Source organism: Triplophysa rosa, unplaced genomic scaffold (assembly GCF_024868665.1).
Source record: "Triplophysa rosa unplaced genomic scaffold, Trosa_1v2 scaffold1_ERROPOS1869263, whole genome shotgun sequence".
Classification (NCBI taxonomy): domain Eukaryota; kingdom Metazoa; phylum Chordata; class Actinopteri; order Cypriniformes; family Nemacheilidae; genus Triplophysa; species Triplophysa rosa.
Genome location: NW_026634215.1, coordinates 61,359 through 88,459, shown reverse-complemented (window position 1 = coordinate 88,459; position 27,101 = coordinate 61,359). Strand labels below are relative to the sequence as shown.

Below are 27,101 nucleotides of genomic sequence, written 5' to 3'. Positions count from 1 at the left end.
GAAGGGTCTGCGCCTCTGTTTTTCTTTGGCCTGTTTTACCTCTCTGTCATAATCATCCCTGTAAAAAATAATAAAACAATTGCATGTCAACCATACGATTATTATGATAATATGATGAACAATATTACAAAATGCCCCTGTATAACATTAAAAAGGAATCAACGAAATTATTCCTGTATATTATAATTCCTATATCTCCCCTGAGATTTCCAGTAGCAAGACAATATTCCAGTTCTGATAATGCACAATATCCATAGGAATCTGCTATTAAAAACAACTTACAATTCATGATTATCTGTAGGATTTGATTCTTGAGTGAATCTTAACTGATCTCATAGTTACAGATTACACGAAAACCTTTTTATGTTCATTTCCATATAACGTTACGGATTACATGAAAACCTTTTTATTTTTATTTCCATATAACGTTACGGATTACACGAAAACCTTTTTATTTTTATTTCCATATAACGTTACGTTAGGGCTCAAACTAAAATGCACTATGCTGATGAAAGATGGTGCGACACCTGGCTATTTGATTTCTCCTGATGTGCCGAAGGAACCCGTGACTCATATCCAAACGACCACCAGGCTTAAATTTGACACTATTGCTCTCTGCATCATGCGAAACTTTGTCCATAATTTAGTCTGTAAATAAAACACTGACAACAGTCAGTTCATTTTAGCAAACGTTATAGGTTCTATACATTGATGGTCACTACTAACCGCACTCCGAGTTTTTTTCCTAATAATAAAAATGTCAGAACAATGCCAATGCTGAAATATATTATCTTTGTTTAGATCAAATATATAATTTCTATTCCTGTACACTTGATTATCGAGAACGTTAAACACTGGGCATAGCTGGTATTTTACCTCTTCGCTCTGCCTTCACTCCGAGTTATTCGGCTTTTGGCCACCCTTTGTGAACCGGAAGTGACAGCGGAAGTTTTTAAAGCGTACCAGAAAACGTTTTAAAACGCGCAACGTGCATGCACGGTTCAATTTCAGTTACATATCAAAAAGGTACAATGATCGCAGGCGTAAAACGAGAGAAGGATGTAGATGAACACGAAGAGGAAGGTATGCTTTATTTATTCATTTATTATAGGCTTACAATATGGAGTAAAACAATAAAGAGTATTCCAGCAAACACAGAACGTCCCCTTAACGTTTGTTTTTAAATACCGCTGAGTTATTTGAGAGCCAATCGTTCTTGGAAAGTTCTTTACAGGTTTAATTTATTATTTTACTATATTTTCAATCCTAAGCGAACGATCACAGGGAGCTAGTTTTTGGTTTCCAGGACGTTGCAAGGAGGTTATTATAAACGTAAAATCCATGTGTTTTGGTGTTATTAGTTACCATGTGTTATTAGTTTCACACATTTTGTGGTGTGACGAATACTTATCTGTTCTGCAGTCTAAAGGCTGAAGCATAGATCTTTTTTACGCGTACGCGAGGGACAGCGTACAGTGCGCGTGACGCAAATTTCGTCATCAGGGGCCGTTGCTCCAACTCTGCGTAAGTTACAATTTAGCTTAGTTTTGACTTAAACGGGCACTAAGTTACAATTTACGCACTACTAAATATGTTTGAGTTGCACTATTCAACTTAGTTAAAGCGTAATGTTAGGTATAAACCAAATATTTACGGAAGCCTCCCGTCAGGAGTAACTGTAGGAATAAAATAGAAGACTCGCTGAACTAACTGAATAAGCTCGCGTTGCACTCGACATTCTTCAATGATTTACACACACGATAATGCTGACATTTACAGTCACTTAACTTTTAAAATAGAGAACATTATGTGATGACATTTAATTTTTGATGGCTCTAACAAGTACCGTCCTAGCGTGCGTCTGTGTGCATATCTGCCTGTGTTGTGCATGTCAAAATAAAATCATCTTTTTATTTCATTGGCGGTTTGCACTAAAATGAAATCACCCTAATTGCATGTAATTTATTATTGCGTTAATTAAGCTGTATTGTTTTTAATCAGCTATTGTTTATTAATCTAATTTGAAATATGTTATTCATGATGGGTAGTATTCTAATTTAATATTTTTTTTATTTTTCCGTTATTATGTGAGGTAAAATAAGTTTAAATCAAGAATGTTTTTAAATTCACAACATTTCAACACAATGGCCGTTTCTCAATACCAAGTTCGCAGAGTCTGGACTTGCATCCTTCAAGATCAGACTTGGCAAGTTTGACTCAGAAGAATGAAATCCCGAAGATGCAAAGAGGCAAGTCCAGTTATTTTACAAATGGAACCGCAGCGTACTTGATAGCGCAACTCAGCACCTCATGCTTCAATCAGTGTCATTGTATATCTTTTATATTAATAAAGATTAATTTAATAAAGAAATTTTATAGCAAAACGTGTGTAATACGACATTCTACAGCTGCCTCTTTTGTATTTAAAACTATTAAACAATAATATGTGGTTCAGGCAATATGTGCCTACTCTGATTATATTAATTTTGTTTGAAATAAAATTGAATATAAAACAACGGGCTCTTCTCGTTTTCAATTCAAATAAAAAAAGCGGGAAAGACGGTGGTGGGAAAGTGTTGGACGTTATGAGGAAATATTAGACACAGAAAAAAAGGAAAGTGATGTAAGTAAAAGAATCAATTAATCAATCAAAATGGAACCACTACAGCAACGCTATTGGCAGCAGTATATTTCAGGAGCACTTGCCGAGGTAGGGCTGGCTTCGGCAGGTACATAAGCGCCGACTACCCGGGATCTCCCACCTCCGAAATCATCTGAAGAAATGTTCTAATAGTGGCTAACCTTATAATTCAACGCCAGATTTGAAGTCTGAACAACTATATTCTCGCCTCAAAAACTACATTTCGTGACATAACAATAGTATTTCCAAATGTATTACTTACAGTTGTGCATTCTCTCTTCTGCCATTACGGAACGTCAGTTGGAGCGAACTGAATTCTGGGTTATGGCCCATATCAAGTCCGAACAAGTCACCTCCCTATGCAACCTCGATAAAAGGGGCGGAACACATCCGGGGATTTGAACTGTACTTGGCTAGATGTGAACTTTGATTTGGAACAGTACTTGGGCTGCTTCTGATGACGTTTTACAAGGACACAAGTACAGACAAGGACACATTGAGAAACGGCCAAAGTCTCCCTAATTAACACACCCAGGCTGAGTAGATTCAGGTGTGTCATATTAGAATTTTTAGATTTATAATGGCTGACCGCATTACATAGCCTACATATCATTTTATTTACTTTATTTTATGAAACCTTGCTACGCATATGGAATAACCGTTTTGCGTCGTGCCACAACGCCCTTAGCTGTTATAAAATGCACTGTAACCAACTGCTTCTTGGGGCTTATTGCTTTATTTTAAAAGGGAAGAAGATGCGCTCGATTTATAACTGCAGCTCGTAAGTAACGTCACAGACCAACTATCCGATAATGAAATTCATTGACAACTATTTTCATTATCGATTATTATCGATTTTATAGATTAGTTATTGCAGCCCTATTGTATTGAAATAGAATTCGCAGTAAATGCGCTTATTTCAGCAAAGACCACAACGTGTTCCCATAAGATGCAGATTAACCAGAATGTTGAATATATTCACAATTTGCCCGAACTCCATATAGGCCTATTCTGTTGTAGTTTTACAATTCTGTAACTATAACGTGTCGTGAACCCAGATAGTACTATGGCTGTGTATCGGCAAGTGCCTCCCGATACGATACATATCAATACATTGACACATACTCACACTTTCAGGGTCAAATATCATCATAATTTTTTGTAAAAGTGAATTTGCTTCTTCATAGTATCTATGAAACAAACCTATTTTAACTTATTTGTCTAATATTGTCTCGTCTTGTGTCTTTTATTTTAGAAGTGCCGCTGAAAATTGGGCGTTCTCAAGGTGTTGAAGATAAGAGAAGCCGACATTGTCCGTATCTGGACACAATCAACAGGTTAAAATGATTTAATTCCTTAATTTGATCACACATTGTTACTCTTATTAAATATTGCTTTACCAGTATCTCTTCTGTCCTTAGGAGTGTTTTGGATTTTGATTTTGAGAAGCTTTGTTCAGTCTCACTTTCACACATTAATGTCTACGCCTGTCTGATCTGTGGGAAATATTTCCAAGGTTTGTGTGACAAAAGCGGTTTAACTTTGTTTACCTAGATTTCAAATCAGATGTGTTTAAAATGAAGTCTTATTGACCATTTTGCAAAAACACTGGTCCAGAAGCACTTCTTTCATTTTAACAACTAACCAACTCTAACCATTAGGCCATGACTGCACCAACCCTTGTAGACAAGGTTGTTGCGCACGCTTCTTTGATAGCGTGAATAGATCACTTAGACACAATGTGGCGTCTTTCACATGTTGACCGAGTGCTTTACATCTTAAACAACTTTAAACAGCGGTCCAAGTTCAAAAATATATGGTTACTCTATTACACATGCCATTACACGTTTTTACTTTTTTACAACCAGATGGCACTAATAAAAAAAAGGATTTTAACGATTTCGTCTCAGTTTTAACTTGAATTATTTAAAAAATATATTGTTTTCTGTGGGGAAAAATAGATGATTATTGCGTAAATATTAATTAGTACCATAGAATTCCAAGTGTGACCCCTCAACGAAGAGGCCCAGAGGCTTAAAAATTTATTGCGCAGACCACAGACATTTGCTTATGATATTTCACTGCTGAGTTTAAAGGGGGGGTCACCTTCTATTACAGTGTATGTGTGCGTAGTGAGTGCGGAAATGAGGCCCAAGGAGCTCAGTGATCCCCTGGTCCAAATCTAGGAGGAAATACCCCAGGACACCATCTGTCGTCTTTTTATGAACTGACACCAAAACTGACACCATGATGTCTATGAGGAGCCCTGTAAATCTCTCGGATGTCAGCTAAATATCTCTATTTGTGCTCCGAAGACGCCAGAAGTTCTCTAAACATGTTTAAAGTCATGTGGGTGAGTAAAAAATCAAAGTTTTTACATAAACTATGAACTATTACTACAAATGGTCGAATTTCATCAAACTGATTCGAGTGGTGATGGATGTGCCTCTTTTCGTACTTGAGGACGATGGCCCCTCTGACTGCGACTCCGCCCTCCTCCACTGGCCTCCTTGCATTGTCCTTGGTCAATATTAATCAATGTTTCATTTCCACAAATAATAATATGCTAAACTTAAAGCCTGTAATTCTTGGAATCGATTCCCAAACCAGGAATTGGAATCGGAATCGACTCCAAAAAAATCAGAATCGAACAGCCCTACATACAATGGCTTTATTTTTCGGGAGTTGAGTAGACGATTATTAAATATATTAAGAGGTTAACTTCAGCTAATTTAAAATCTGTTACAAAAAGCCACATTAAAGTATGTCACAATCAGGATTTATTGTTTTTAATCAAGTGACTGCCCCAAAAAATTGAAATAATCAACCATGATCTCTGCATGTACATACGCTGAACCCTGTTACCAGAAATGTGACTGAGCTGCATTGAGAAGAGCGAGGAAGAGGTTGTGCAAGTAGTCCGTTCTGATGCTCAACTGTTTTTTAAGTGGTACTTTTAAATAAAGCCCCCCTGTAGTCGATAATTTTAAGACCTTTTGTGTGAACTTAAAATCTTTCTTAAAAAAACTAAAACAAAAGGTACTTCTGGGCCAGTGCTGTTTACAAAATGGTCTGTGGTGGGAAATGGAAATAAATATTTTTGCATTTTATTTATCCAGATGTTTTATACTTTTTGTTTTTTTCCTGCTTTTGTCTGCATTTTAGGCCGTGGGCAGAAGTCTCATGCATACACCCACAGTGTTCAGTTCACTCACCATGTTTTCCTGAATCTCCACACACTCAAGTTCTACTGTTTGCCAGACAATTATGAGATTATTGACTCATCATTAGAAGACATTACAGTGAGTGTGGTGTTCTCGTGCTTTTTGATATTTATAATCATAACAGTGTAAATTGTTGACAATCATTTATCATATGTCAACCTGATTGTTTTTCTCATACCTCTTTAAATATTGATATATTTCCTTATTTTAGTATGTGTTGAAGCCTACATTTACCAAACAGCATATCTTTGGTTTGGATAAGCAAGGAAAGCTATACAGAGCCTATGATGGTACAACTTATCTGCCTGGAATTGTGGGTCTCAATAATATCAAGGCCAATGACTATGCTAATGTTGTCCTACAGGTAAGATAAACAGTTATGCTAAGTGTTATTATTAAAACAACTGGCAGCACAAACGCATTTTAGGCTAAGCATGTAAACAAAGACAGGCTAACATGCCTATGACTCTAAATGGACAAAAAAGTAAAAAAAGTTTTGCTTTAGGTAAATTCAATAATTAACGTAAAACCTTGTTTAACCATTTAAGATTAATCAAATAGCAAATATATGTGCAAGTGTGTTGTAACTCCTGTTATATGCAGTGCATTGACTACAATATTTTATATCCTTAAGGCACTGTCAAATGTGCCCCCGCTACGGAACTACTTCCTTGAAGAGGAAAACTACCGTAATATTCGTCGGCCACCAGGTGATATCATGTTCCTGCTGGTTCAACGCTTTGGGGAACTAATGCGTAAGCTTTGGAACCCACGCAACTTTAAAGCCCATGTGTCACCGCATGAAATGTTGCAGGCTGTGGTGTTATGCAGTAAAAAGAAGTTTCAGATCACCAAGCAAGGTAAAAATCCAATGGGTTTGTCCTTATCTGTTGTATTGAGTATGTAGTATAGACCAATAAACATCTTGGACAGTGGTAAGCAGAGTAACTACATTTAATTTAGTGGTTGTCCTCCACTTATCTGGGGCTGGTTGCACCAGTTGTGCACAAGTTAGCTTAGTTTTGACTAAAATGGGCACCAACTTACAACTAGCACTACTAAATATTTTTGAGTTGCACCATTCAACATAGCTGAAGCGTAACGTTACGTATAAACTAAATATTTACGGAAGCTGTAAATCACACATTATGTGATGACATTATATTATCAGTAGCTCTAACTAGCGCGCCTCTCTCTGTGTATCTACCTGTGTTATGCACAGCTGCTATGTAGTTAGCACGCTATGCGCTAACGGCTAACAACCAGCTGCTACCTCAGAATCTAGTTTGAGCTTTTAGTATAACCCATACCCCGCGGGAGCCAAAAAGAGTGCTTTAGTACATGCACAGTTTATGATGTAACAGCGGTTTCTGCTTAGTCAACAAATTCACATGTATTGCGCTGTCCATGGGGAAGCTTATACAGCGACAGTATTTACGACACTGATAACAGACAATTGCGCTTATCAACCACATGGGGAACCATAAGCAAAAGTTCTCTAGTGTTGCTTTATTAACTCTTTTTTTCTTTCTTTTTGAGCTCTTATAACTCGCTTCAATCAGGTCCTGCACCTTATCTCTCTTAATAACTCTTAAAATCATCCCCACATGTTATTTTCTCAATCCTGCATGTTTTTAAAACCTAAACCAAAACGTCAGACGCGCAAGCGCTTTGCATCTGATGGACGCCCATCCTTTGAATTAGGAAAGACTTGTCTAGAAAACGTAGACAAATAAAGATAATTTTAGATGTTTAATTACGACTTGGAGCATTGGGATCGCGAGACAAGGGCAATGTATTTACGAGGGCAATGTATTTATTTTTTTATGAAAATCTCAAATTTGACAAATCCATATTTCACTTTCATATTCACTTTTTTCTGTAGCTCAAAATTATTGTCTTGTGATTTGCTGCTGCTACATAGCTATCATGTGGTGTACTTGAAAACTTGTGCAGGCCAAAAGACTGAAGAAAATGACAGTTGTATCGCTGTCACCTTTTCACCTCTTCTGAGTTTGCTGGTCTGAACATACAGAGTTTGGTACAAACTATACGTTCTCATTTAAGAAAGAATTTATGAATGGCTGGGTGACCCTACCCAGAAGAAGTTGGAAGACTTGTTAAGTGTTAGTCTTAATTTAAAATTTGGTGAACTAAGATGATTTAATTGCTGTCATTCTCCAAATGGATGGTAAAGTCGAGTACATTGCATTGCTTTTCACAGTCTGTTCTGGCCCTACTAGTGTTGTCAAAAATATCGATATTTCGATAAGTATCGATACTGAAGAATCTGAAACGGTTCCAATACCCATGTCCCACGTATCGATATCAGCTGCGCGTTCCCGCTCTCTTTCTCTTTTCCGACAGTGAGTTAACACACACTGCACGTGAACGCATAACAACAGAGCCCCGCCTCCTCTCACATACTTGACTCGTTTGTGGCAGTTAAATCGTGTTTATGTTAGAAAAGATGGCCAGTCTCAGTAACACATCTGGCGTGGTGCACGCTCGTTACGCTTCCCGTGTTTACCATAGCGATCCATGTATGTGCGCTGATCAATAATTTTATCCACTCGTTTTATTCGCCCTGGTTATGTTGTTTATGTTAGTACAGAGTCTCCGCAACAGTTCTCATGTTTAATGCACGCGTTTCTGTCTTTATGTGCGCTCATCAATGATTTCATCCACTCGCCTCGTTCGCTCTGGTTAATTTGATGTTTGAAATAATGCTGGTGCGAGTAAAGTCTCCTCAACAGTTCTCGCGTGTGATACGCATTTGCACTCCAGTGTTTACCATAGCGCTCTATGTATGTGCGCTGTTCAATGATTTCATCCACTCGTCTCATTCGCTCCAGTTAAAAGTTGTTGATGTTAGAAAGATGTCCAGTGCGGAGTCTCTGCAACACTTCTTGCGTTTAAGTTTGCGTTTCTGTCTATATGTGCGCTGATCAATGATTACAGTATGGGCCTATGGTGAATAAAAGCCAATTTTGCCAAATAAAAATGTAGGCTATTAACTAACATTAACGAACAATGAATGAGCAATACATTTGTTTAAGTATTTATTAATCTCTTTTAAATGTTAGTTAAAAAATACAAATATTTATGTAAGCTCCCCTGTTGAAAAATCCATTATATGCTGGGTAAGGTATGTTTTGATCGATGCTGGTTTGATCTTAAACCAGCTAAGAACCATCTTAAATCAGCATATGAACAGTTTAAACCAGCACAAACCAGCAAACCAGCATCAAAACATACCAAACCAGCATAGGCTGGTTTTTTCAACAGGGTCTGGTCCATTAATACTGACAAATACAACTTTGATTTTAAATAGTAAATGTATTTGTAAAATTAACATTAGATTAACAATTAATAAATAATGTAAAAATATATACCTCATTGTCTAGTCTTGTTCAATTTAACTTCAAATAAAATTTAAAAAGGCCTATATTGCTATTGCTTATTAGGGCCTTATTGCTATGGCAGTTTATTCCCCGTGGTATCGAAAATGGTATCGAATATCGATTTTTTTTTAGGTATTGAATCGAAGTTAGAAATTCCAGTATCGTGACAACACTAGGCCATACTGTGCGCATTTTAGGAAAAGTCGTAGGTCAGGTATTTAATGCAAAAGTACATAGTGTCACTAGTGTCAGAAATGAACCTGTTGTATTTCTTCTTTTATATTATGTAAAAGACTAGATAGTGTAATTATGTTTATGGTAACTACAACAGAAATAAGATTGAAATGGGTTTCTACAATCAAACGTATCTACAGTGAAATTTTAGTTACTTTTTGTAACATGGCCTACAGCACCACTGTTATTTTTTTCTGTTGCTTTGAGTAGATTGCTGTAAGAAACAAAAATCAATGACACGTTTCATATTTTAAACAATATTACTGTTTTTCTTGTTGCTGCTTTTTTGTATTCTAAAACTGTACTAAAGAAAATCAATCTTTTAATCTTGCTTCAAGAATGTCTCCTCTTTATTACTGGTTTTTGAAAATCAGTTCATATTTTACTTGTAATCTTTCACAATAAAACAATTTAACTTCATATTATTTTTGCTCTTTAGGGGATGCTGTGGACTTTCTGTCCTGGTTCCTTAATGCTTTGCATGGTGCCCTTGGTGGTACAAAGAAAAAATCAAGTGAGTTTCATTTTTGTGCTATCTATATGTTAGGAATTTGTAGATCTTGGAATATTTGTGTCTGTGAATGTTTGTTTGTTTGTTTGATTAAACTAAATTAATTTAAATTATTTATTTATTTTGTACTTTTTACAAGCTTTACAGTAAATACATATTATTTTAGAATTACTAACTGAGAGAACTGCTCAAAGCAGATGCAGAGAAATGGAGCTAGATATATTTTGCTCTTCCTCCATTGCTTGCGTATACTCTGTTGTAGCTGTGTGCAGATGATATCCGCCTTGTTGCTCTGATAACATTACACTGGTATTGTTATATTAACTATCAATAAAAAATAGATTTGTTAAGTGATTCCGAATTGCTAGAAGATTTAATCAATATTTATAGATGAATTGGTTTTATGATTCCTACTTTCAACTAGACTGTTTAGCATTGTAACTAGACAACTGTGCAAAGTCAGTTTTATTCTGCAGAAATGCAGACTGAAACCTGCTTATTCTATATTTTTATCTCCTGCAGCCATCGTCACACAGGTGTTTCAGGGGTCCATGCGAATATTCTCAAAGAAGCTTCCCCATCCAGACCTGGTAGGTGATTGATGGACAATTTCTTACTTGTAATGATGGTCTAATTTTTAGTTGCAAGCAGTTTGAAGTTAAATTATAGGACTACATGATAATGTCTTGTTTATTGTTGCATCTTTCTGACATAATTGGGAAACGAACATGGAGCAATATAGTGCTGATCAAAAGAGTTACAAAGCTTCATTGGGGTCATCAGGTGGGCACCATCTTTCAATGATGTATGTCCATGACAGCTCCAGAGCTCTCAACGTTGACATCTGGCATCCCAAATGCGCCTCCCATTGCATTGACCCCCTCTGTGCTTCTGTTGTTAAGGGGCCCAGGCAATGTTGTCGCCTTAGAATTATAAGGTTCTATTAGTTCACGATTCGATTCAGAATTTATACTTGGGGTCACGATTCGATTTAGAATAGATTCTTGATGTACTAATTAGCATATTTAAGATGTCATTGCGTCACGTTTGCGCTCAGTCAGACTAGTGTTGGTACTTTGGCTTCTACTCTTAGAACTGTCACATATTGTATTTTAATACAATTGAGTGCCCAGTAAACTAGGGGTGTAACGATACACTCAGCTCACGATTCGGTACATATCTCGATGCTGGGTTCGCGATACGATACGATACACATCTCGATATTTTGAACAAAATTCAAAAATTTATTTTCAATTTCAGTAACTTATTTTGTTGCACATACAACTTAATAAATAATTTTAACATTTTAAGGCTTAACTGAAATTAGAATTAAGATCTGTGTCAATTTTGACAGCAAATTTTGATTTAGTTTTAGTCATAGTCTTTTGACTAAAATGCAATTTAGTTTTAGTCATCCCAATTTATCATAGTTTTAGTCTATTTTTAGTCGACGAAATCTACATTATATCAGTCTACTAAAATCTATCTGGAGTAACTCATTTAATTGGTGTAATTAACAGATTTAACTGTTTCGACATAATTTACTTTACCTTGGAATTAAATTAAACCAGGTCATTACCTTTATTTTTCAGAAAAGTTGAGTAACTACTGGATATGCATTGTTGTAACAGAGAATATTAGACCATGAACGACATGCAGCAGTTCATTCAGTCTCATTTCGACTCATTCAACCAATGAAACTCTCTGACAGAGCTCACACTCAGGCAGAGCGCTATTGGCTCGTGTCTCTTTGAAGCTGCGCTGTCTTTGCTTGAGACAGTAATGAATGAGAAAAATCTTTCAAAAAGACATATTACATAAATTGTATTACATTTCTTCAATCATGCAAATCACTAGGGGTGAGAATCGCAGGGTACCTCCCGATACTATTCGATACGCGATACATGGCTCACGATACCGATAATATCACAATGCGCCGATTCTGCGATAATCGATATATCGCTTGGCAATTCTATAACAATACATCACGACATCTGTAAATGAAGGGAAAAAAGGATCTATTAGATGAGCATTTTTAGTGTGTTGCGACTCTGTCTTTAGGTTTGTTTATTCTTGCGCTTGTCTTTGGACTGTGAGTCTCTGGTGACTCCACACGCGTCTCCCAAAACGGGGGTTTGCGGCACGTCACGTCAAAGTGCTCGCGCTATGAGGATCATCGCACATTTCAACGCAAGTTTCGCCTCGGCTCGCCTAAAGTTGAACTTTATAAAAACTATTAAAGCTTTACAAAACAATCTGACTTCTGAAATACGTGAGAATGAGCTTTTTTAATATGCACGCGCAGATACCTGCACCCCTGCACGAGCACTGCGGGTGAGAGAGAAGGCGCTGGACTGGAGTGAATCACGAAACTACAGACTGAAAGAAGGTGAAAAGAGTATTCCCAACTTGCAGAGCGCCGAGTTAACCACGTCTACTTATTTACATTCACTACGAAATTCAAAGTGCGCCCAAACTTTTGATTTAAAAGACGCTGGCGCATCTCTAATTTGTTGTTGGTCCTCCATTATGCTCGTATTTCTTCTCCGCTGTGAATTACAATTTCCGTTCATCTGACCATCTGTAATCTGGGAGCATCACCACATGAAATATGTGGGTACTGCAGTTCTGGTAAGCACAGTGTAGGTATGAATTTAGATCTTTTGTATTTGAAAAAAAAAAGATACTTTGTGCCAGAATATTGATAACGTCTCTCGGGCTGAAATGTCGCGATAAATCGCCATATCGATTTTTTTTCCCACCCCTACATATTTGTTTTTTTAGCATGTCATTCGATTTTTTAATATACAGTATGACTGACTTCATTGCTTCTCTCATCGGAACAGCGCTGGTTTTTTTTGGCTTACTTTGTTGCATATCACGTTATGCAGCAGCTCACGTTAGCGGATAAATTAACATTTGCATTTAAAATCGTTTGTGCTGCCTTTGTAATGAGTTTCGGGGTGACTCGCCTGCAGTCACGCTTCAAGTTTGCTGTGTTTTAACGGCGATTGTGAAGGAAAATATGACTCTTTGTAAACCACTTGGAGACACAGATTGTGTCTTGTGCTTCTCTCTCTACCGCATATGTGAGATAAGCACACGTGACGCGCTGGCGCAAGAGTAGGTAGCATCTTGACCGCTGAACGAATAAAATTAAACGTATCGTAAAATATCCCCATCTCTCTACGATGCGCATCGTAACATTTTTGCATCGCGAAATATCGTAATACGAAGTATCGTTACACCCCTACAGTAAACCCATTCTCATTGACCTATTCTGCTGTCAGACATTAACACAAGTACATAATAGTAATTAAAGGTGACTCATAAGTGCTGTATGTTAAACGACAGTCACTTCCACGCAATGCCACATCGTATAACAAAATCATCATACACATACATTAAAAGAGCAGTTAGTTTACCAATGTTAATTAGGGCTGTCAACGTTAACGGATGCGATTAATTTTTTCAAATTAACGCGTGAAAAATATTTAACGCAATTAACGCAGCATCCGTTTGTTTTGACATTCTTTGTCTAGCGTTACATTATGTAATCACGCTTTTATTCGTGTACAGGCTTTTAAACCAGTTAAGCGCGATTTTAAACGGTTGCTTTGACACGTTCAATGAAGATAGACCGCTTCTAAACTGTGGGACACGGCAAAACGCAACGCGAGGTCCAGTCTGGTGTAAACAGTCATGGGCTGAAGGCTGCGTCGGTGAATCTCTGTCAGACAGCTCATCCGTGTTAAGTTCTCTTTCGTGCTTGAATGGATAAAACCATACAAGATTATCTCAGAAAGCCCGCTTTGTCTAGCATTTTCTTAAGCAAGACTTCAACGTGTAAAATAAAATCTTAAATGAATGCAAAGAGTTGTGAAAATGGGAGTGCGGTGACGGTCAGATCTGCGTACTGAGATAGCTCTTAAAGGGGCCACTTTCTTAAACATGCTGCTGTGACTCCTGTCACTAACGTTAATCAAAGAACAAAATAAAAGAAGCAATCTATGTGATTTTGTAGCTTTAATGAGAATTCTTCTGCATTTAATTTATAATTTAGCATTAAAGACTGTAAAGTGTTTGAGAACTTCCTTCAATTTCTGTATATTTCATGATAGCTCTCAATTATATTGTTGAATGTCTATAATTAATGTTAAAATAATCAATTTAATAGAGACATCAGTTACATTACTAATATCAAAATGTTTTCTTTCATTCATAAAATGACTCTGTTAAAGAAAATATGTTGTTTCTACATCAGTTTGAAGATTAAATGTGAAATTATTCAAATGTAAAAGTATATTTAAAAATGTTATTATGTGTGATTAATCGTGATTAATCACAGAAAAGGTGTGATTAATCAGATTAATTTTTTTAATCGATTGACAGCACTACTATTAATGTATTAGTTCCATGCAGAGCACCCGGCGCGTCCGTCTGGCTAACAAACTGTGCATTTTTACAGAAGTATGTTCATGTTCTTATGTCTGAACAGTGACAGGTTTTGGGAACTGCTATTTTGCACTTACTGACAAGTCAGCTGCGGTACAGTAAATTGAATGCGCTGTTTCTCCCAGCCGCTCACTCACTGCATAGAGCAGATGCAGAGAAAGACCTCCCAAAAATGTATTCCGTTTATCTTACTCCTATATGCTCCACTGTGCTTGCGCGTGAGGTGTACACTCCGGGTGCTGCACTGCTCTTGCAGTTGACTTCCACCTTATTTGCTCCAAAGACGTCACATTATTATATTTAGTAACGTTTAAAAAAAATTGATTTTTAAAATTTGTGAATCGATTCGAATCGCTAGCAGATTGAATCAATATTCATTGTGAATCTATTTTTTTCTCCATCCCCTAGGTCAGGAGTCTTCAAGTAAAATTGCTTGAGGTCCAGTAAACGAACCCTCCTTACCAGCCGAGGTCCGGACAATTAAATACCTCAAAATATGAATAGATGTTTTTTTTATATCTATACGATGGCATAACAATGTCTGACAACAATATAATGAAGGAAAATGTGCAAAATGCCCTAATCTCTAAACCTGCACTGAACATACATTCATTTCAACATTAACAACTTTAAAAGAAAACTAAAGTGTTGTTTTCTGCTGAACTAAGATTAATAAATAGCAGCATCAAGTTGTGACTGAACATCCTCTGATAACATTTCAGCTCTTCTTGTGGCTGGTGCAGCTGAAAGGGGGGTTTGTTTAATATTTTATTCTAGTTCATGTCTTTATTTTCCTTCTATAAGTGTTTCACCGAAGCCTCCATGCACTCTTTTTACTTTTATCCCATCAGTAAAGGGCTTGTTGTGTTTTCCTAAGATCCACTGTATTCTTAATGAACATTCATATGCTGGTTGTTGGGCGGTAAGTGAGTGAGGGAAGACCCGTGTAGATCGCTACTACTGGGCTTTGAGCTAATATATTTTCCGTGTCCTTACCTCGGACTGCTGCGGGTAAGTTTCTTCAAAGTGTCCACGTCTAGTTTCATAATGCCGTTTAAAGTTTCCAGTTTTGACAACCGCGACAGACTCCGAGCAAATGAGACAAACCGGTCTCGTGCATGTCGATGCAGGAAGAATAAATGCAAATCTCTCGACCCATTCATCTCGGAAAACATGGTTTTCGGCATCAACTTTTCTAACTTTTGAAAAGGACATTGTTTTTCAGTCACTGACTGTTACATCTGTCTGCGCGCTGTGCAGCGAGTCTGTCTCGACTCTCTTCACTCAACGACGTCTGAACGTAGCGACAGTGCGCTTAAAATGTTAACTGCCACATTAACTGTCCGTGGCGCCGTAGGACCCAAACTGCTACTGAGCGGACCTTGATGTGCCTGCTATAAATTTGATTGCATTAGAAAATAATGTTAGGCGTTCATTTTTTTTATTATGTCAAAAGTCTTTGAGGTCCGGACGGACGCATCTCGCGGTCCGGATTCGGACCGGAGTCCGCTAGTTAGTGACCCCTGCCCTAGGTCCTATCTGCGTCCTATAGTTTTGAGATATAGAGCTTCAAAGTTTTTGCATTTCACATAGCAAAAATTATATGGGTAACAAATCTCTTTCATACATGAAAAAGACGGTGATCCTAAATGTAATCTACATGTACAATATCCACATTTTTTTAAAATTGTAAATGGGGAGTTTTGGAATAGGTCAAACACAGATAGAACCTTCTGATTTTGAAAAATCACTTTCTGTTTAGAATTATAAGGTTCTATCTACAAAACATGTAGTGTTGTGTCTATAAATATAAAAATAAACTCCTCAACAAAACCTAAAACAAAACAAAAAATACTGTACAGTAGTTTGAGCTGCTCTCCTTGACAAGGGTATCAATAAAACAGTCAACCTTGAGTTTGCTTTTAAACATTGTTTTGCATTGCACTTTTCCTCAGATATTTTCCACTGTCACTGAGGAGCCCAAAGACATGACAAAGAAAGCTGATCCTGATTGGTTCTCTTGTGTGCATTCAAAGTGCAGATTGGCTCGCAGATAGAACCTTATAGAACCAAATTATAATTTGATTATGTACATAGAAGCTTTTTGTTTTCTTAAAAAATGAACCAAAATGTATTCATTAAAAAAAAAACATGGCAAAATGTAAATAAGTTGTTACAGAATAAGAATATGTGAGTAACTAAATTTTCATTTCTCCAATTTTTTCTTTGACCAACACTGCCTCTGCATTTTTCTGGAAACTAAAAAACTTTCGGACCTCAAACGTCACCCTGTTAGATAGGGAATAAATGGCCTGTAGCGTTTCTCCTTCCTCAATGCTCCTGCATGTGAGGATTGTCTACCTCAGAGTGTGCATTAGCAGCATGTCTCTTACACAACATACACGCAGTGTCATTTTATCTATGGAAAGGACAAGAGAATGCATGTTCTAAAAACTCTTACTATAATTCGCTTGTCAAGTCTGTATTTTAACACGATTTTCTATTTTCTGTATTTTTGTAACAATAAATAAATGCATGATTTACTAAAAAATAAACTTGATTTACTTTATTAAACCCGAACGTGTCTCATAAGCCTGCAGAAGAAAAAGAAGCTCTCCTCCTGAAGGATGAATATCAAGAGGAGATGTCAGAGTCTACCTTCTTGTACCTGACCCTGGACCTGCCCACTGCACCCCTCTACAAAGATGAGAAGGAACAGCTCATCATTCCTCAAGTTCCTCTCTTCAGCATCCTAGCCAAGTTTAACGGAAACACAGAGAAGGTGCGAAATTTAAGTAAACGACACCCAATAAAGTTCAGAGGACATTTGTTTTATATATGGTTTTGACATTATTGCAAAGTAAAATACAAAAATGAATCAGACATGAGTAACCTCAATTATTTTACTTGTTGTGTAGAGCAGTGTTTCCCAACCCTGGTCTTCGGGCACACCTTCCAGAATGTTTTGTATGTCTCGATATAAAACACCTGATTCAACTCAGCCTCCCCTTAGAACGTTTCAAAGGTCTCCCTAATGAACACACTGACAAGCTGATGAGATGAGTGTGCGCTTCCTGAAAAATAATGCACACCATTAGAATGTTTGTCAGAATGAAGCATTTAACAGCACAGGTAATAATAACTTATAAGCTTAGTTTATCATGCGTTTCCATTAGGGGTGTGACGCGATCTCGTGAGATCCGACGCGTCATAATATCCTAACGCAATTGGCATGATGGAGTGCGGGGCTCGAAATTGTGACCATTTTAGTCTCATATTCTCCCTAAAATTAAACCTGTGCGAGCTCAAAATGTATTGGAGCATTTGTGTGATTGCACATTTTGTTGTGGTGCGCCCTGTTTTCATTACTGTACAGAACATGCTAATAACTACACAAAGTATGTACGTGCTGTAAGCTACAGTGTCTGGCCTGGCGAGTTAGGTAAAAACAGAGCGAGGTGCAGATGGGTGGGACAATCGCAAGTGGGTGGGACTTAAGCCGCAAGTGGGCTGTACAAACCTCCAGAGGATTTTGAATGGTTTATTTAATGTCATGTGTTGTAGTTAGGGCTGAAACAATTCCTTGAGTAACAAGTGATTCGAATACAAAAAATAATCGAGGCAATTTTTGTTGCCTCGAAGCTTTGTTAAATCCATTTAACTACAGTACACACAGGGCACTGCGTTTCCCCACGGACCATTATTACTAACGCCCGCTAAACTCTATACATGTTACAGGGCTCTCAAGTCTCACGCATTCACCGTGAGACATTACATTTACATTTAGTGATTTAGCAGACGCTTTTTTTTAAGCGACTTACAAGTTGGGTAAACAATGGAAGCATTTGGATCAACATTAGGAAAACAAAAAGCGTAAGTACAATAAAACATGTCTCACAAAGCCTACTATAGTGTACAGAGTTAAGTTTTTTATATATATACTTTATCTATATATATATATATACAGGTGCTGGTCATATAATTAGAATATCATCAAAAAGTTGATTTATTTCACTAATTCCATTCAAAAAGTGAAACTTGTATATTATATTCATTCATTACACACATACTGATATATTTCAAAAGTTTATTTCTTTTAATTTGATGATTATAACTGACAACTAATGAAAATCCCAAATTCAGTATCTCAGAAAATTAGAATATTACTTAAGACCAATACAAAGAAAGGATTTTTAGAACTCTTGGCCAACTGAAAAGTATGAACATGAAAAGTATGAGCATGTACAGCACTCAATACTTAGTTGGGGCTCCTTTTGCCTGAATTACTGCAGCAATGCGGCGTGGCATGGAGTCAATCATATGTATATAGATAGAGTAGAAAAGATATAGAAGTCTGAAATGATCGGTCAGGTGCTGACGGAAGAGATGTGTTTTCAGCCGATTCTTAAAGATGGCCACAGAATCTGCTGATCTTGTAGCAGCAGGCAGATCATTCCACAAATGTGGAACCGATCCAAGGAAGGTTCTTGAGAGAGATTTTTTTTACCTTTTTGGGATGGCACCACAAGACGTCGTTCGTTTGCAGAGCGTAAGGATCTGGCGGGTACATAAGTCTGCATTAGTGAGTGAAGATAAGCAGGTGCCAAATCAGTGGTGGTCTTGTAGGCCAGGAGCAGAGTCTTGAATTTGATAGTTATCTTAATTGAATCATCCCATGTTTCGGTTGTGAGACACATTTTCTGTAGCGATGGTAATGTTTTGGTAGTGATCACAATATTTAATTTTCATAGCTGAATCAGACTTTCAATATTTTGTTAATAAAAATAACTATGTTGCACATACGCAGCCAGCACATACATCTGATGGTAAATATCTAATAGAAAACCTACAGCTCACAAACTATATCACTACTAAAACATACTAAAATACTGATGATTTGAATAACTGTACAGAGTTTTGTTTATTTCCCCAAATAACAGATTAAGTGTTAATAACGCCCAAAAAAGTTTGCTTAATTGCAGAAAAAAGATGTTTGGTAGTGACATTCCTGAAGGTTACACACAGAGTTTCAGACTTTTGAACACATTTACTTCAAAATGATAAGACCGATCTACTCACCATATAGCTATTAGAGAGAGAGACAGTAATAATTCTTGATAAAAAATATAGGGCTGTGGTTAAAAACAGTCTCTGCCAATGCACTAAAACAAACACTGTTTCGGTAGTGACATGAAAATCCAGGACACATTTTTTAAATTTAATCATTTAAAAATAAAATATATATATTTTTAAACTTTTTTTAAAAAACACTTGTAATGCAAGTCCGGTGGTGCGCGTACAGCACTCGCGTATTATTCTGATGACGAAATTTGCTTCACGCGCACTGTACACTGTCCCTCGCATACGCGTTATAAAAGGAACTATACTTCAGGCTTTTGCCCTGTACAGGAAACCACCCCACAATTATGTACCTTCCCGAAAATGTGATTGTGCCCCCGGTGGCTGTTTTTTGTCATACTTCTCACAGACTTTAAGGGTCTTGGGTCAAACAAGCCCACTCAGTTTTGTTCTGATCAACTTTAAGTAAACCCTTAAGTAAAGTAGCCCCGACCCACATTGAAAGTTTTGTTGTGTCTTTGTAACGTATATAGAAATTTGCACTTTTCAATAATTATTAGTTCAAAAGAATATCAAAGAAGGCTGTAAAAAAAATTAAATTAAAAAAAAAATCTTTAAAAAAAATCTAACCTTTCATTAGAGAAAAGAAATGTTAAATGAGGAGGGGAATCTCATTATGAAATAAATGTTTGTATCTAATACACATTGCACATAATTAATCATAGTCTATTATTCAGTACTTTTTGCAAACCATCTTTTTGCCAAGATAACAGCTATGAGTCTTCACCTATAATGCCTAATTAGTTTGATGACTGAAAAGAGATCAGAGACAATTATTTCATCCAGAATCACTCCAGACCCTTCAGATTTCCATTTCCATGTTGGTGCTTCTCCTCTTCAGTTCTCCCAACTCATTTTCTATAGGGTTCAGGTCAGGGAACTGGGATGACCATGGCAGAAGCTCTGTCTTGTGCTCAGTGACCCATTCTGTTTTGATTTTGATGTTTGTTTTTACATCATTGTCCTGTTGGAAGACCCAAACTTGGTCTATTATGTGACTATAGGGACAGTCAGGTTTTGATTTTTTTATTTGTTGGTATTTGCTAGAATCCATGATGCCATCTATCTGAGATTGGTTTGGTGCACACATGGATAAAAAAGTACCCCATTTGTAAAATTATGTACATTGCTGTTTCTTTAATGTTTTTGGCCTAATTCTCTGCTGGAGATTCTAGATATCTTGTTCAGATTGATGGCATCATGGATTCTAGCAAATATGAACTGATAAAAAATCTAAACCTGAGTGTACCTGCTAGCGTAATGGGATTACTGCCGTTATCTGTCCCTACTTCATCTGGCAGCATCACGTTTGCGCTTCTTTGCCGATGGAGATTCACTGCCTGTTGGCTCTTGTGCACAATACGCATGGTCCTCCATTTGATCAAAACTTCTAACAAAGAACGATCTATGTTTGAATAAACCAGGCAATGACTACTAGTATTTCTCCACCTTCTCCTACTTCTTTTTCGTGCGTCTTTAGTGACGATGCAAGCTGCCTCTAAAGAAAAAACTAACACAAAAAACAACAACATATATACGAAACATGCTTTGTAGAGCATTTTGTCCATTAAGAGCTACTGTACAAAACATGCCGGCACAACATGGCGAATTCCATGTATGTAGGCCTGATCTGCATGTAAATAGAAATAGCTTATTCTAAGGTACAGACATTACATAACGGTTCATTATGTAATGTCTTTATACACCTCTGAAGACATAGTTTTGTATTTTATATAGCATTTTTGTCAATGGATCCTCCTAAAAATCCCACACTGGACCTTTAAGTGCTTCAATTTACAAGCAATTAATTGTTTTTGTTTTCACAGGAGTACAAGACATACAAAGAAAACTTTCTGAAGAGGTTTCAGCTAACCAAGCTTCCGCCATACCTTATCTTCTGTATTAAACGATTCACAAAGAACAACTTTTTTGTTGAAAAGAACCCCACTATTGTCAACTTTCCAATCACGTATGTTTTAAATGGTTTCATTTTGTATTTGCTGTTTATGTTACATGTTCTGTTGTAACAATTGTAAAATAAACAATATTAATAACATAATTATTAAATTATTAATATTATTGTTATTAACATAATTATTAATTAATGACATAATTAAAATATTTTTTATCACAACAAAACTGAAATGTTCTAAAATGGAACTATAACTTTTTACAAACTGAGAGAAGTTAATATTTTCTGGTTTTGTAAGTAACTTGGGATATTCCTTTAAAATTTGCAGTATAAAATTTTATGATGTTAGTTCTGCGTATGAAATTCCATGTTCTTACTGTGATCCCTGATAGGAATGTTGATTTGCGCGAATACCTCACGGAAGAGGCCCAGGCTACTGAGAAGATTACAACCTATGATCTGGTGGCCAACATAGTTCATGATGGAAAGCCATCCGAGGGCTCATACAGAATCCATGTTTTGCATCATGTGAGTGGGTTACATTTTTTTTTCTGTTTGAAACGTGGCAGCATCATCATTGGTATGTGTTGATAGTTAATGTGGTTGATGTTTAACAGGGAACTGGAAAGTGGTATGAACTTCAGGATTTGCAGGTGACTGATATCTTGCCGCAGATGATTACGCTCTCAGAAGCATACATACAGGTTTGCAACTTGTTTTATTTTGTTTTGCATAAACCTAGTTATCTCCTTATGCCCGTCAACACATACATCAAACACTTGTTTGATTTTGGGCTATTATAAAACTTTCAAAATGTTCTAAAAACGTTCAAGCTTTTGCAAAGTTTATATTTAGGAACAATTGTTTTATTTTCTCATACAATTTTTTTTAATCTAAACCTATAAAACTGCATATCCTGTTCTAAATATGTAAAAATCACTTTTTAAAACTTGTTAAAGGAGTCATATTGGCTGGCTAAAATGAACATTATTGTGTGTATTTGGTGTAATACAGTGTGTTTACGTGGTTTACGGTTAAAAAAGCATTAGTTTTCACATGCTGTGCATTACTGTTGCTCCTCTGTGCCCCGCCTTTCTGAAACGCCTCGATTTTTAACAAAGCTCATCGTTGTGAAAAGCGCTTTGTGTTCTGATTGGCCAGCTACCCAGTGTGTTGGGATTTTTCGAATACCTCAAGCATGTGGCGGAAATGTATAATATATACATAATTGGAATATCAGCCTTCAAAGCATATTGACAGCTGATAATGTCTCCGGTACCGTGCGAGTTCAAGCCTGAATATGATCCAGAAAATGCATTTGACCAAGCGGATTAATCAACTTTGCCAGCTCCCGATGGATTCAGCCTCGTAAATATTCTGCACAAATTCTGCATTTGTGATCGTAGGACCGACAAAAAGTTTACGTTTGAATAGTCAGTTGTAAATTCTTTAATAATGAAAATGTACTCGCAGGCTGTGAGTGAGAAGTGTCAGACTGTCCTTACAAAGTTGGATTTGCCCCACTTTTTAGAAACTGCCTTTGTTCCAAAACAGCACAACTCCAAAATCCGAGTGTGTGCAGCACATTAACACCTGGTTGTGCACAGTGTTGTAAATAAAACTTAACTACCGATTTCTAATTGTGTCCTCGTTTGAAAGACCCAACTAAGTAGTTCTTCATTTGTTATGATACTCACAGCGTCTCCACGACATGGCGGCAGCAACAACAACACTACAGCGGGAATAGACACTCCTTATTTCTTTGCATATACATTTTGGGCGGTGTTCTTCAATGCTTCTCACAAACTGACGTAGAAATGTGGGGGCGTGTTTAAACGAGGCGTTTTAGGCAGGTTTGGACGAGCATCCACTTTTAAATAAACATCTCTTTTGGTTTGAGACTTTAATTTTTGCGATATTCAGAATCAGAATCAGAAGAGCTTTATTGCCAAGTGTGCTTGCACACACAAGGAATTTTCTTTGGTGTTGGAAGCTTCTAGTACAGACATTCAACACAATGACAATACAATATAATACGATTTACAGTCTAAAAGATTCTAAATTGTGCATATATAAAATAAAGACTATTTTACAGAAAATGGGTGGTAATAACATATAAGAGACATTGTACAGGGTAGCAAATAGTAGAATATACATATTAACAGATTGTATGTACACTTGTGCAAATGGATAATTTAGTACAGGGATGATGGTGGAGCATTTGAAGCATGAAGGGACTTCACACTGCTCCAAAGATCTGTTAAAAATATTAGTGAAGATGGGCGACAGCTGCTCCGCACAGACTTTCAGGCAGGAGGGTGAGACATTGTCTGGGCCTGGTGCTTTTCTGATCTTTTGTTTGCGGAAAAGCTGGCACACATCCTCTTCGCAGATCTTAAATGCAGGTTGAGTGTCAAGAGGAGGTGTTAATGGTATTGCAGAGATAGGGTCAGGGCGGGTGTGAAGGGTGAGACTCTGCATTTCAAAACGACAATAGAAGTCGTTCAGGTCGTCAGCCAGTCGTTGATTACCCACAGACTGAGGGGTTGATGGCTTGTAGTTGGTAATGTCTTTCAGGCCTTTCCACACTGATGCAGGGTCGTTGGCTGAAAACTGGTTCTTCAGCTTTTCAGAGTAGCTTCTCTTAGCTGCTCTTATCTCCTTTGTCAGTGTGTTTTTGGCCTGATTATACAAGATTTTGTCCCCACTTCTGTAAGCATCTTCTTTGGCCTGACGAAGCTGTCTCAGTTTCATTGTAAACCATGGTTTGTCATTGTTGTATGTTAAGCGAGTCCTGGTGGGAATACACATGTCCTCACAGAAGCTGATGTAGGATGTCACTGTGTCAGTTAACTCATCCAGATCAGTGGCTGAAGCTTCAAAGACACTCCATTTCGTGCAGTCGAAACAGGCTTGTAAGGCCCGCTCTGTTTCTCTGCTCCATCTCTTTGCTGTTCTTGCTACAGGCTTGGCAGATTTAAGCTTCTGTCTGTAGGTCGGAAGAAGATGAACCAGGCATTGATCAGAGAGACCCAGAGCTGCTCTGGGAACAGAGTGGTATGCATCCCGTATTGTGGTGTAACAGTGATCCAGAATGTTGCTGTCTCTGGTGGGGCATGTGATATGCTGCCTGTATTTTGGCAGCTCACGGGAGAGGTTTGCTCTGTTAAAGTCCCCAATAATAATAATAAGAGAAGAGAATCCGGGTGTTGCTGCTCCGTGTCAGTGATGTAATCCGCCAGCTCTTGCAGCGCCGCGCTCGCACAAGCATGTGGAGGAATGTAAACATTCACGAGAATAAACGAGGAGAACTCACGTGGCGAATAAAAAGGCTTGCAGTTGATAGAGAACGCTTCTAAGTACGAAAAGCACATCTTCTTCAGTGTTGTTATATCTCTGCACCAACCTTCGTTTATATAAAAACATAATCCACCACCACGTGTCTTCCCTGTTGACTCGGCAATGCGATCCGCTCTGATCAGCTGAAAACCCGGCAGATGTAACGCGCTGTCCGGTATGGTGTCATTGAGCCATGTTTCTGTGAAACACAGCGCAGCGGAGTTGGAAAAATCTTTGTTTGTCCTGGTGAGTAAGAGTATTTCGTCCGTTTTGTTGGTAAGGAGCGGACATTCGCCAGGTGTATACTCGGCAGCGGGGTCCTAAATCCGCGTCGTCGGAGTCTGACGAGCGCACCCGCTCGCTTTCCCCACTTGCGTCTTTTAGAGCGTTTGTATAGAGCTGCCGCTCCTCCGAGTAAAATGTCCAGTAAGACGTCTGAATTTTCAAAATTAGGGAAAAGATTGATAGAAGGGCATTGCTTAATGTTAAGCAATTCGTCCCTGGTAAAGGTGATTAAAGAAGAGTAGCTTAAGACAGGAAAAACAAACAAAAAAGACATAAGTACTAGAGCACTCCAAACCGAGGCAGCCATCCGCGGCGCCATCTTGAAAAGGAGTATTACGTGTCTAATATATGTATGAACAACTTATAACACACCAAAGATACAGAAAAACACAAACTCGCGTCATATGAATCCTTTAAAAGTTATATTTAAAAAAAATGTAAAAGTCGTGTGTGTGTGCGTGCATGCCATTGGTTGCAGAGCCTCAAAAAACTTCAGGCAGGAAAAATATTGACAGTTTGCTTTCATATGGGATTTTTACTCTGGGTTGAAACATGAGTAACCAACTTTCTTTATTTTCTGTCCCCAGGTTTGGAAAAGACAAGATACAGATTGTTCAGAAAGCCATACAGGGGCTTAGGAGTTGCAAGAATTCAGCATTACATTTATGACGTGTTGTTCCTGTGTTGTATTTAGTCCTCAATTTGTAATGCTTTTCACCAGAATGCAACTTTGCTTTAATGGACATTGGACAAGTAAAAGTTGCAGTTATGGGTGACTTGGATCTAATTTAAAATTTGTCATGTAATTGAGTGCTGAGATATCTGTAATGTAAACAGAAAAGCATGTCTGTGTTTTAGGCAATCTTTCAGATCTCCTCTGTTTGTAATGTGAAACTTTTTAATACACTTAGACTATTTACTATAATTTAGCTCCCCACAGAGGAATGGTTATTTTAAAAAGCTTGACGCCAAGATTTTTTAAATAAAGGTTACAATTGACATGACTGGAAAGGGGTGAGGTATATTAAATAAATAGCCATTTAAAGGAGTACACCTTCAAAATGAAAATTGTCATCTTTTACTCACCGTCTTGTTATTTCAAACTTGTACGACTTTCTTTGAATTCTTTCAAATTCGCTGGGAGTCATGTTGGGACTGACTGTCTTCTATCAACTTTTTACCATTCTTTTTTTTTTGCTTTTATATTTGTAATGGCGGAAGAAGAAAAGGAATTCTCAGATTCTTAATGGAATCAAGAGGTGTCTTTGCCCCTTTGGGGCTTGACCCCTAATAATAAGAACACTAATGAAAATTAGAGGGGTCTTCGCCCCTTCGGGACTTAAGCGCTAATAAGAAAACTAACGAAAACAATAGTAAAATATAGCTGGAAGTATCAATTACAGCTCAAAAGGAAATTTTTTGGACATGTCAAATTATCCGATTTTGAAGTTTAAAAACAGGGAAATCCACTTGGAACATAATAATTAAGAGAATACATTTACATTTAGCAGACGCTTTTATCCAAAGTGACTTGCAGAGAGTTGTAAATAATAATTCAATATGATGGACAGGAAGTATGGTGGAATATAACAAGTTTTATATCTAAGTACTCCGCTTGAGCCAACAAATACTAAATCAAATATTGATTATGTTGACATTATGATGGCATTTTCATAAAGCATTTTAATAAACTTGGTTATATCTCTTGACCACTAGGGAGCGCTTGCCTATAACTTTACAGGTCCTGTCAGAACTTGACCTTGATTTAACCATACCAAGTTCCGTCGCGATTCGTCATTGCCATTGTTGGCATCTCCCATTTGGAATTTGTTGTAAAATTAATTTTACGAACGCAGACGGAAGAACATTGGGTATCCATCGAGTCCACTCATGATTTTAGACCAATGTTTTCAAAAGTTAGAATCAAAAATAGCCATTTTTAATATCTGGACCACTA

General features: G+C 37.3%; 1 protein-coding gene across 2 annotated transcripts; it reads left to right on the top strand.

Annotated features, from left to right (window-relative positions):
• Positions 1-947: 947 nt before the first annotated feature.
• Positions 948-26,203, top strand: usp39 (ubiquitin specific peptidase 39). 2 transcript variants are annotated; one of them, XM_057327273.1, is made up of 13 exons: positions 948-1,083; positions 3,897-3,978; positions 4,063-4,157; positions 5,807-5,943; positions 6,077-6,229; positions 6,500-6,725; positions 9,943-10,017; positions 10,537-10,604; positions 17,063-17,251; positions 21,435-21,577; positions 21,913-22,048; positions 22,138-22,224; positions 25,732-26,203. In XM_057327273.1, exons 1-13 carry the CDS (start codon positions 993-995, stop codon positions 25,780-25,782), a joined length of 1,533 nt encoding a protein of 510 aa, XP_057183256.1. In that variant the 5' UTR covers positions 948-992; the 3' UTR covers positions 25,783-26,203. The 2 variants fall into 2 exon arrangements, with proteins under 2 accessions (XP_057183256.1, XP_057183257.1); XM_057327274.1 differs by lacking the exon at positions 17,063-17,251.
• The last annotated feature ends 898 nt before the right edge of the window (positions 26,204-27,101 follow it).

What these genes read in the sequence shown, in the direction of transcription:
- usp39 (XM_057327273.1), top strand. Translation starts at nt 993, where the DNA reads ATGCACGGTTCAATTTCAGTTACATATCAAAAAGGTACAATGATCGCA. An exon ending in AGATGAACACGAAGAGGAAG is followed by an intron (nt 1,084 to 3,896) that starts GTATGCTTTATT and finishes CTTTTATTTTAG; the next exon opens with AAGTGCCGCTGAAAATTGGG. An exon ending in ATGCTAATGTTGTCCTACAG is followed by an intron (nt 6,230 to 6,499) that starts GTAAGATAAACA and finishes TATATCCTTAAG; the next exon opens with GCACTGTCAAATGTGCCCCC.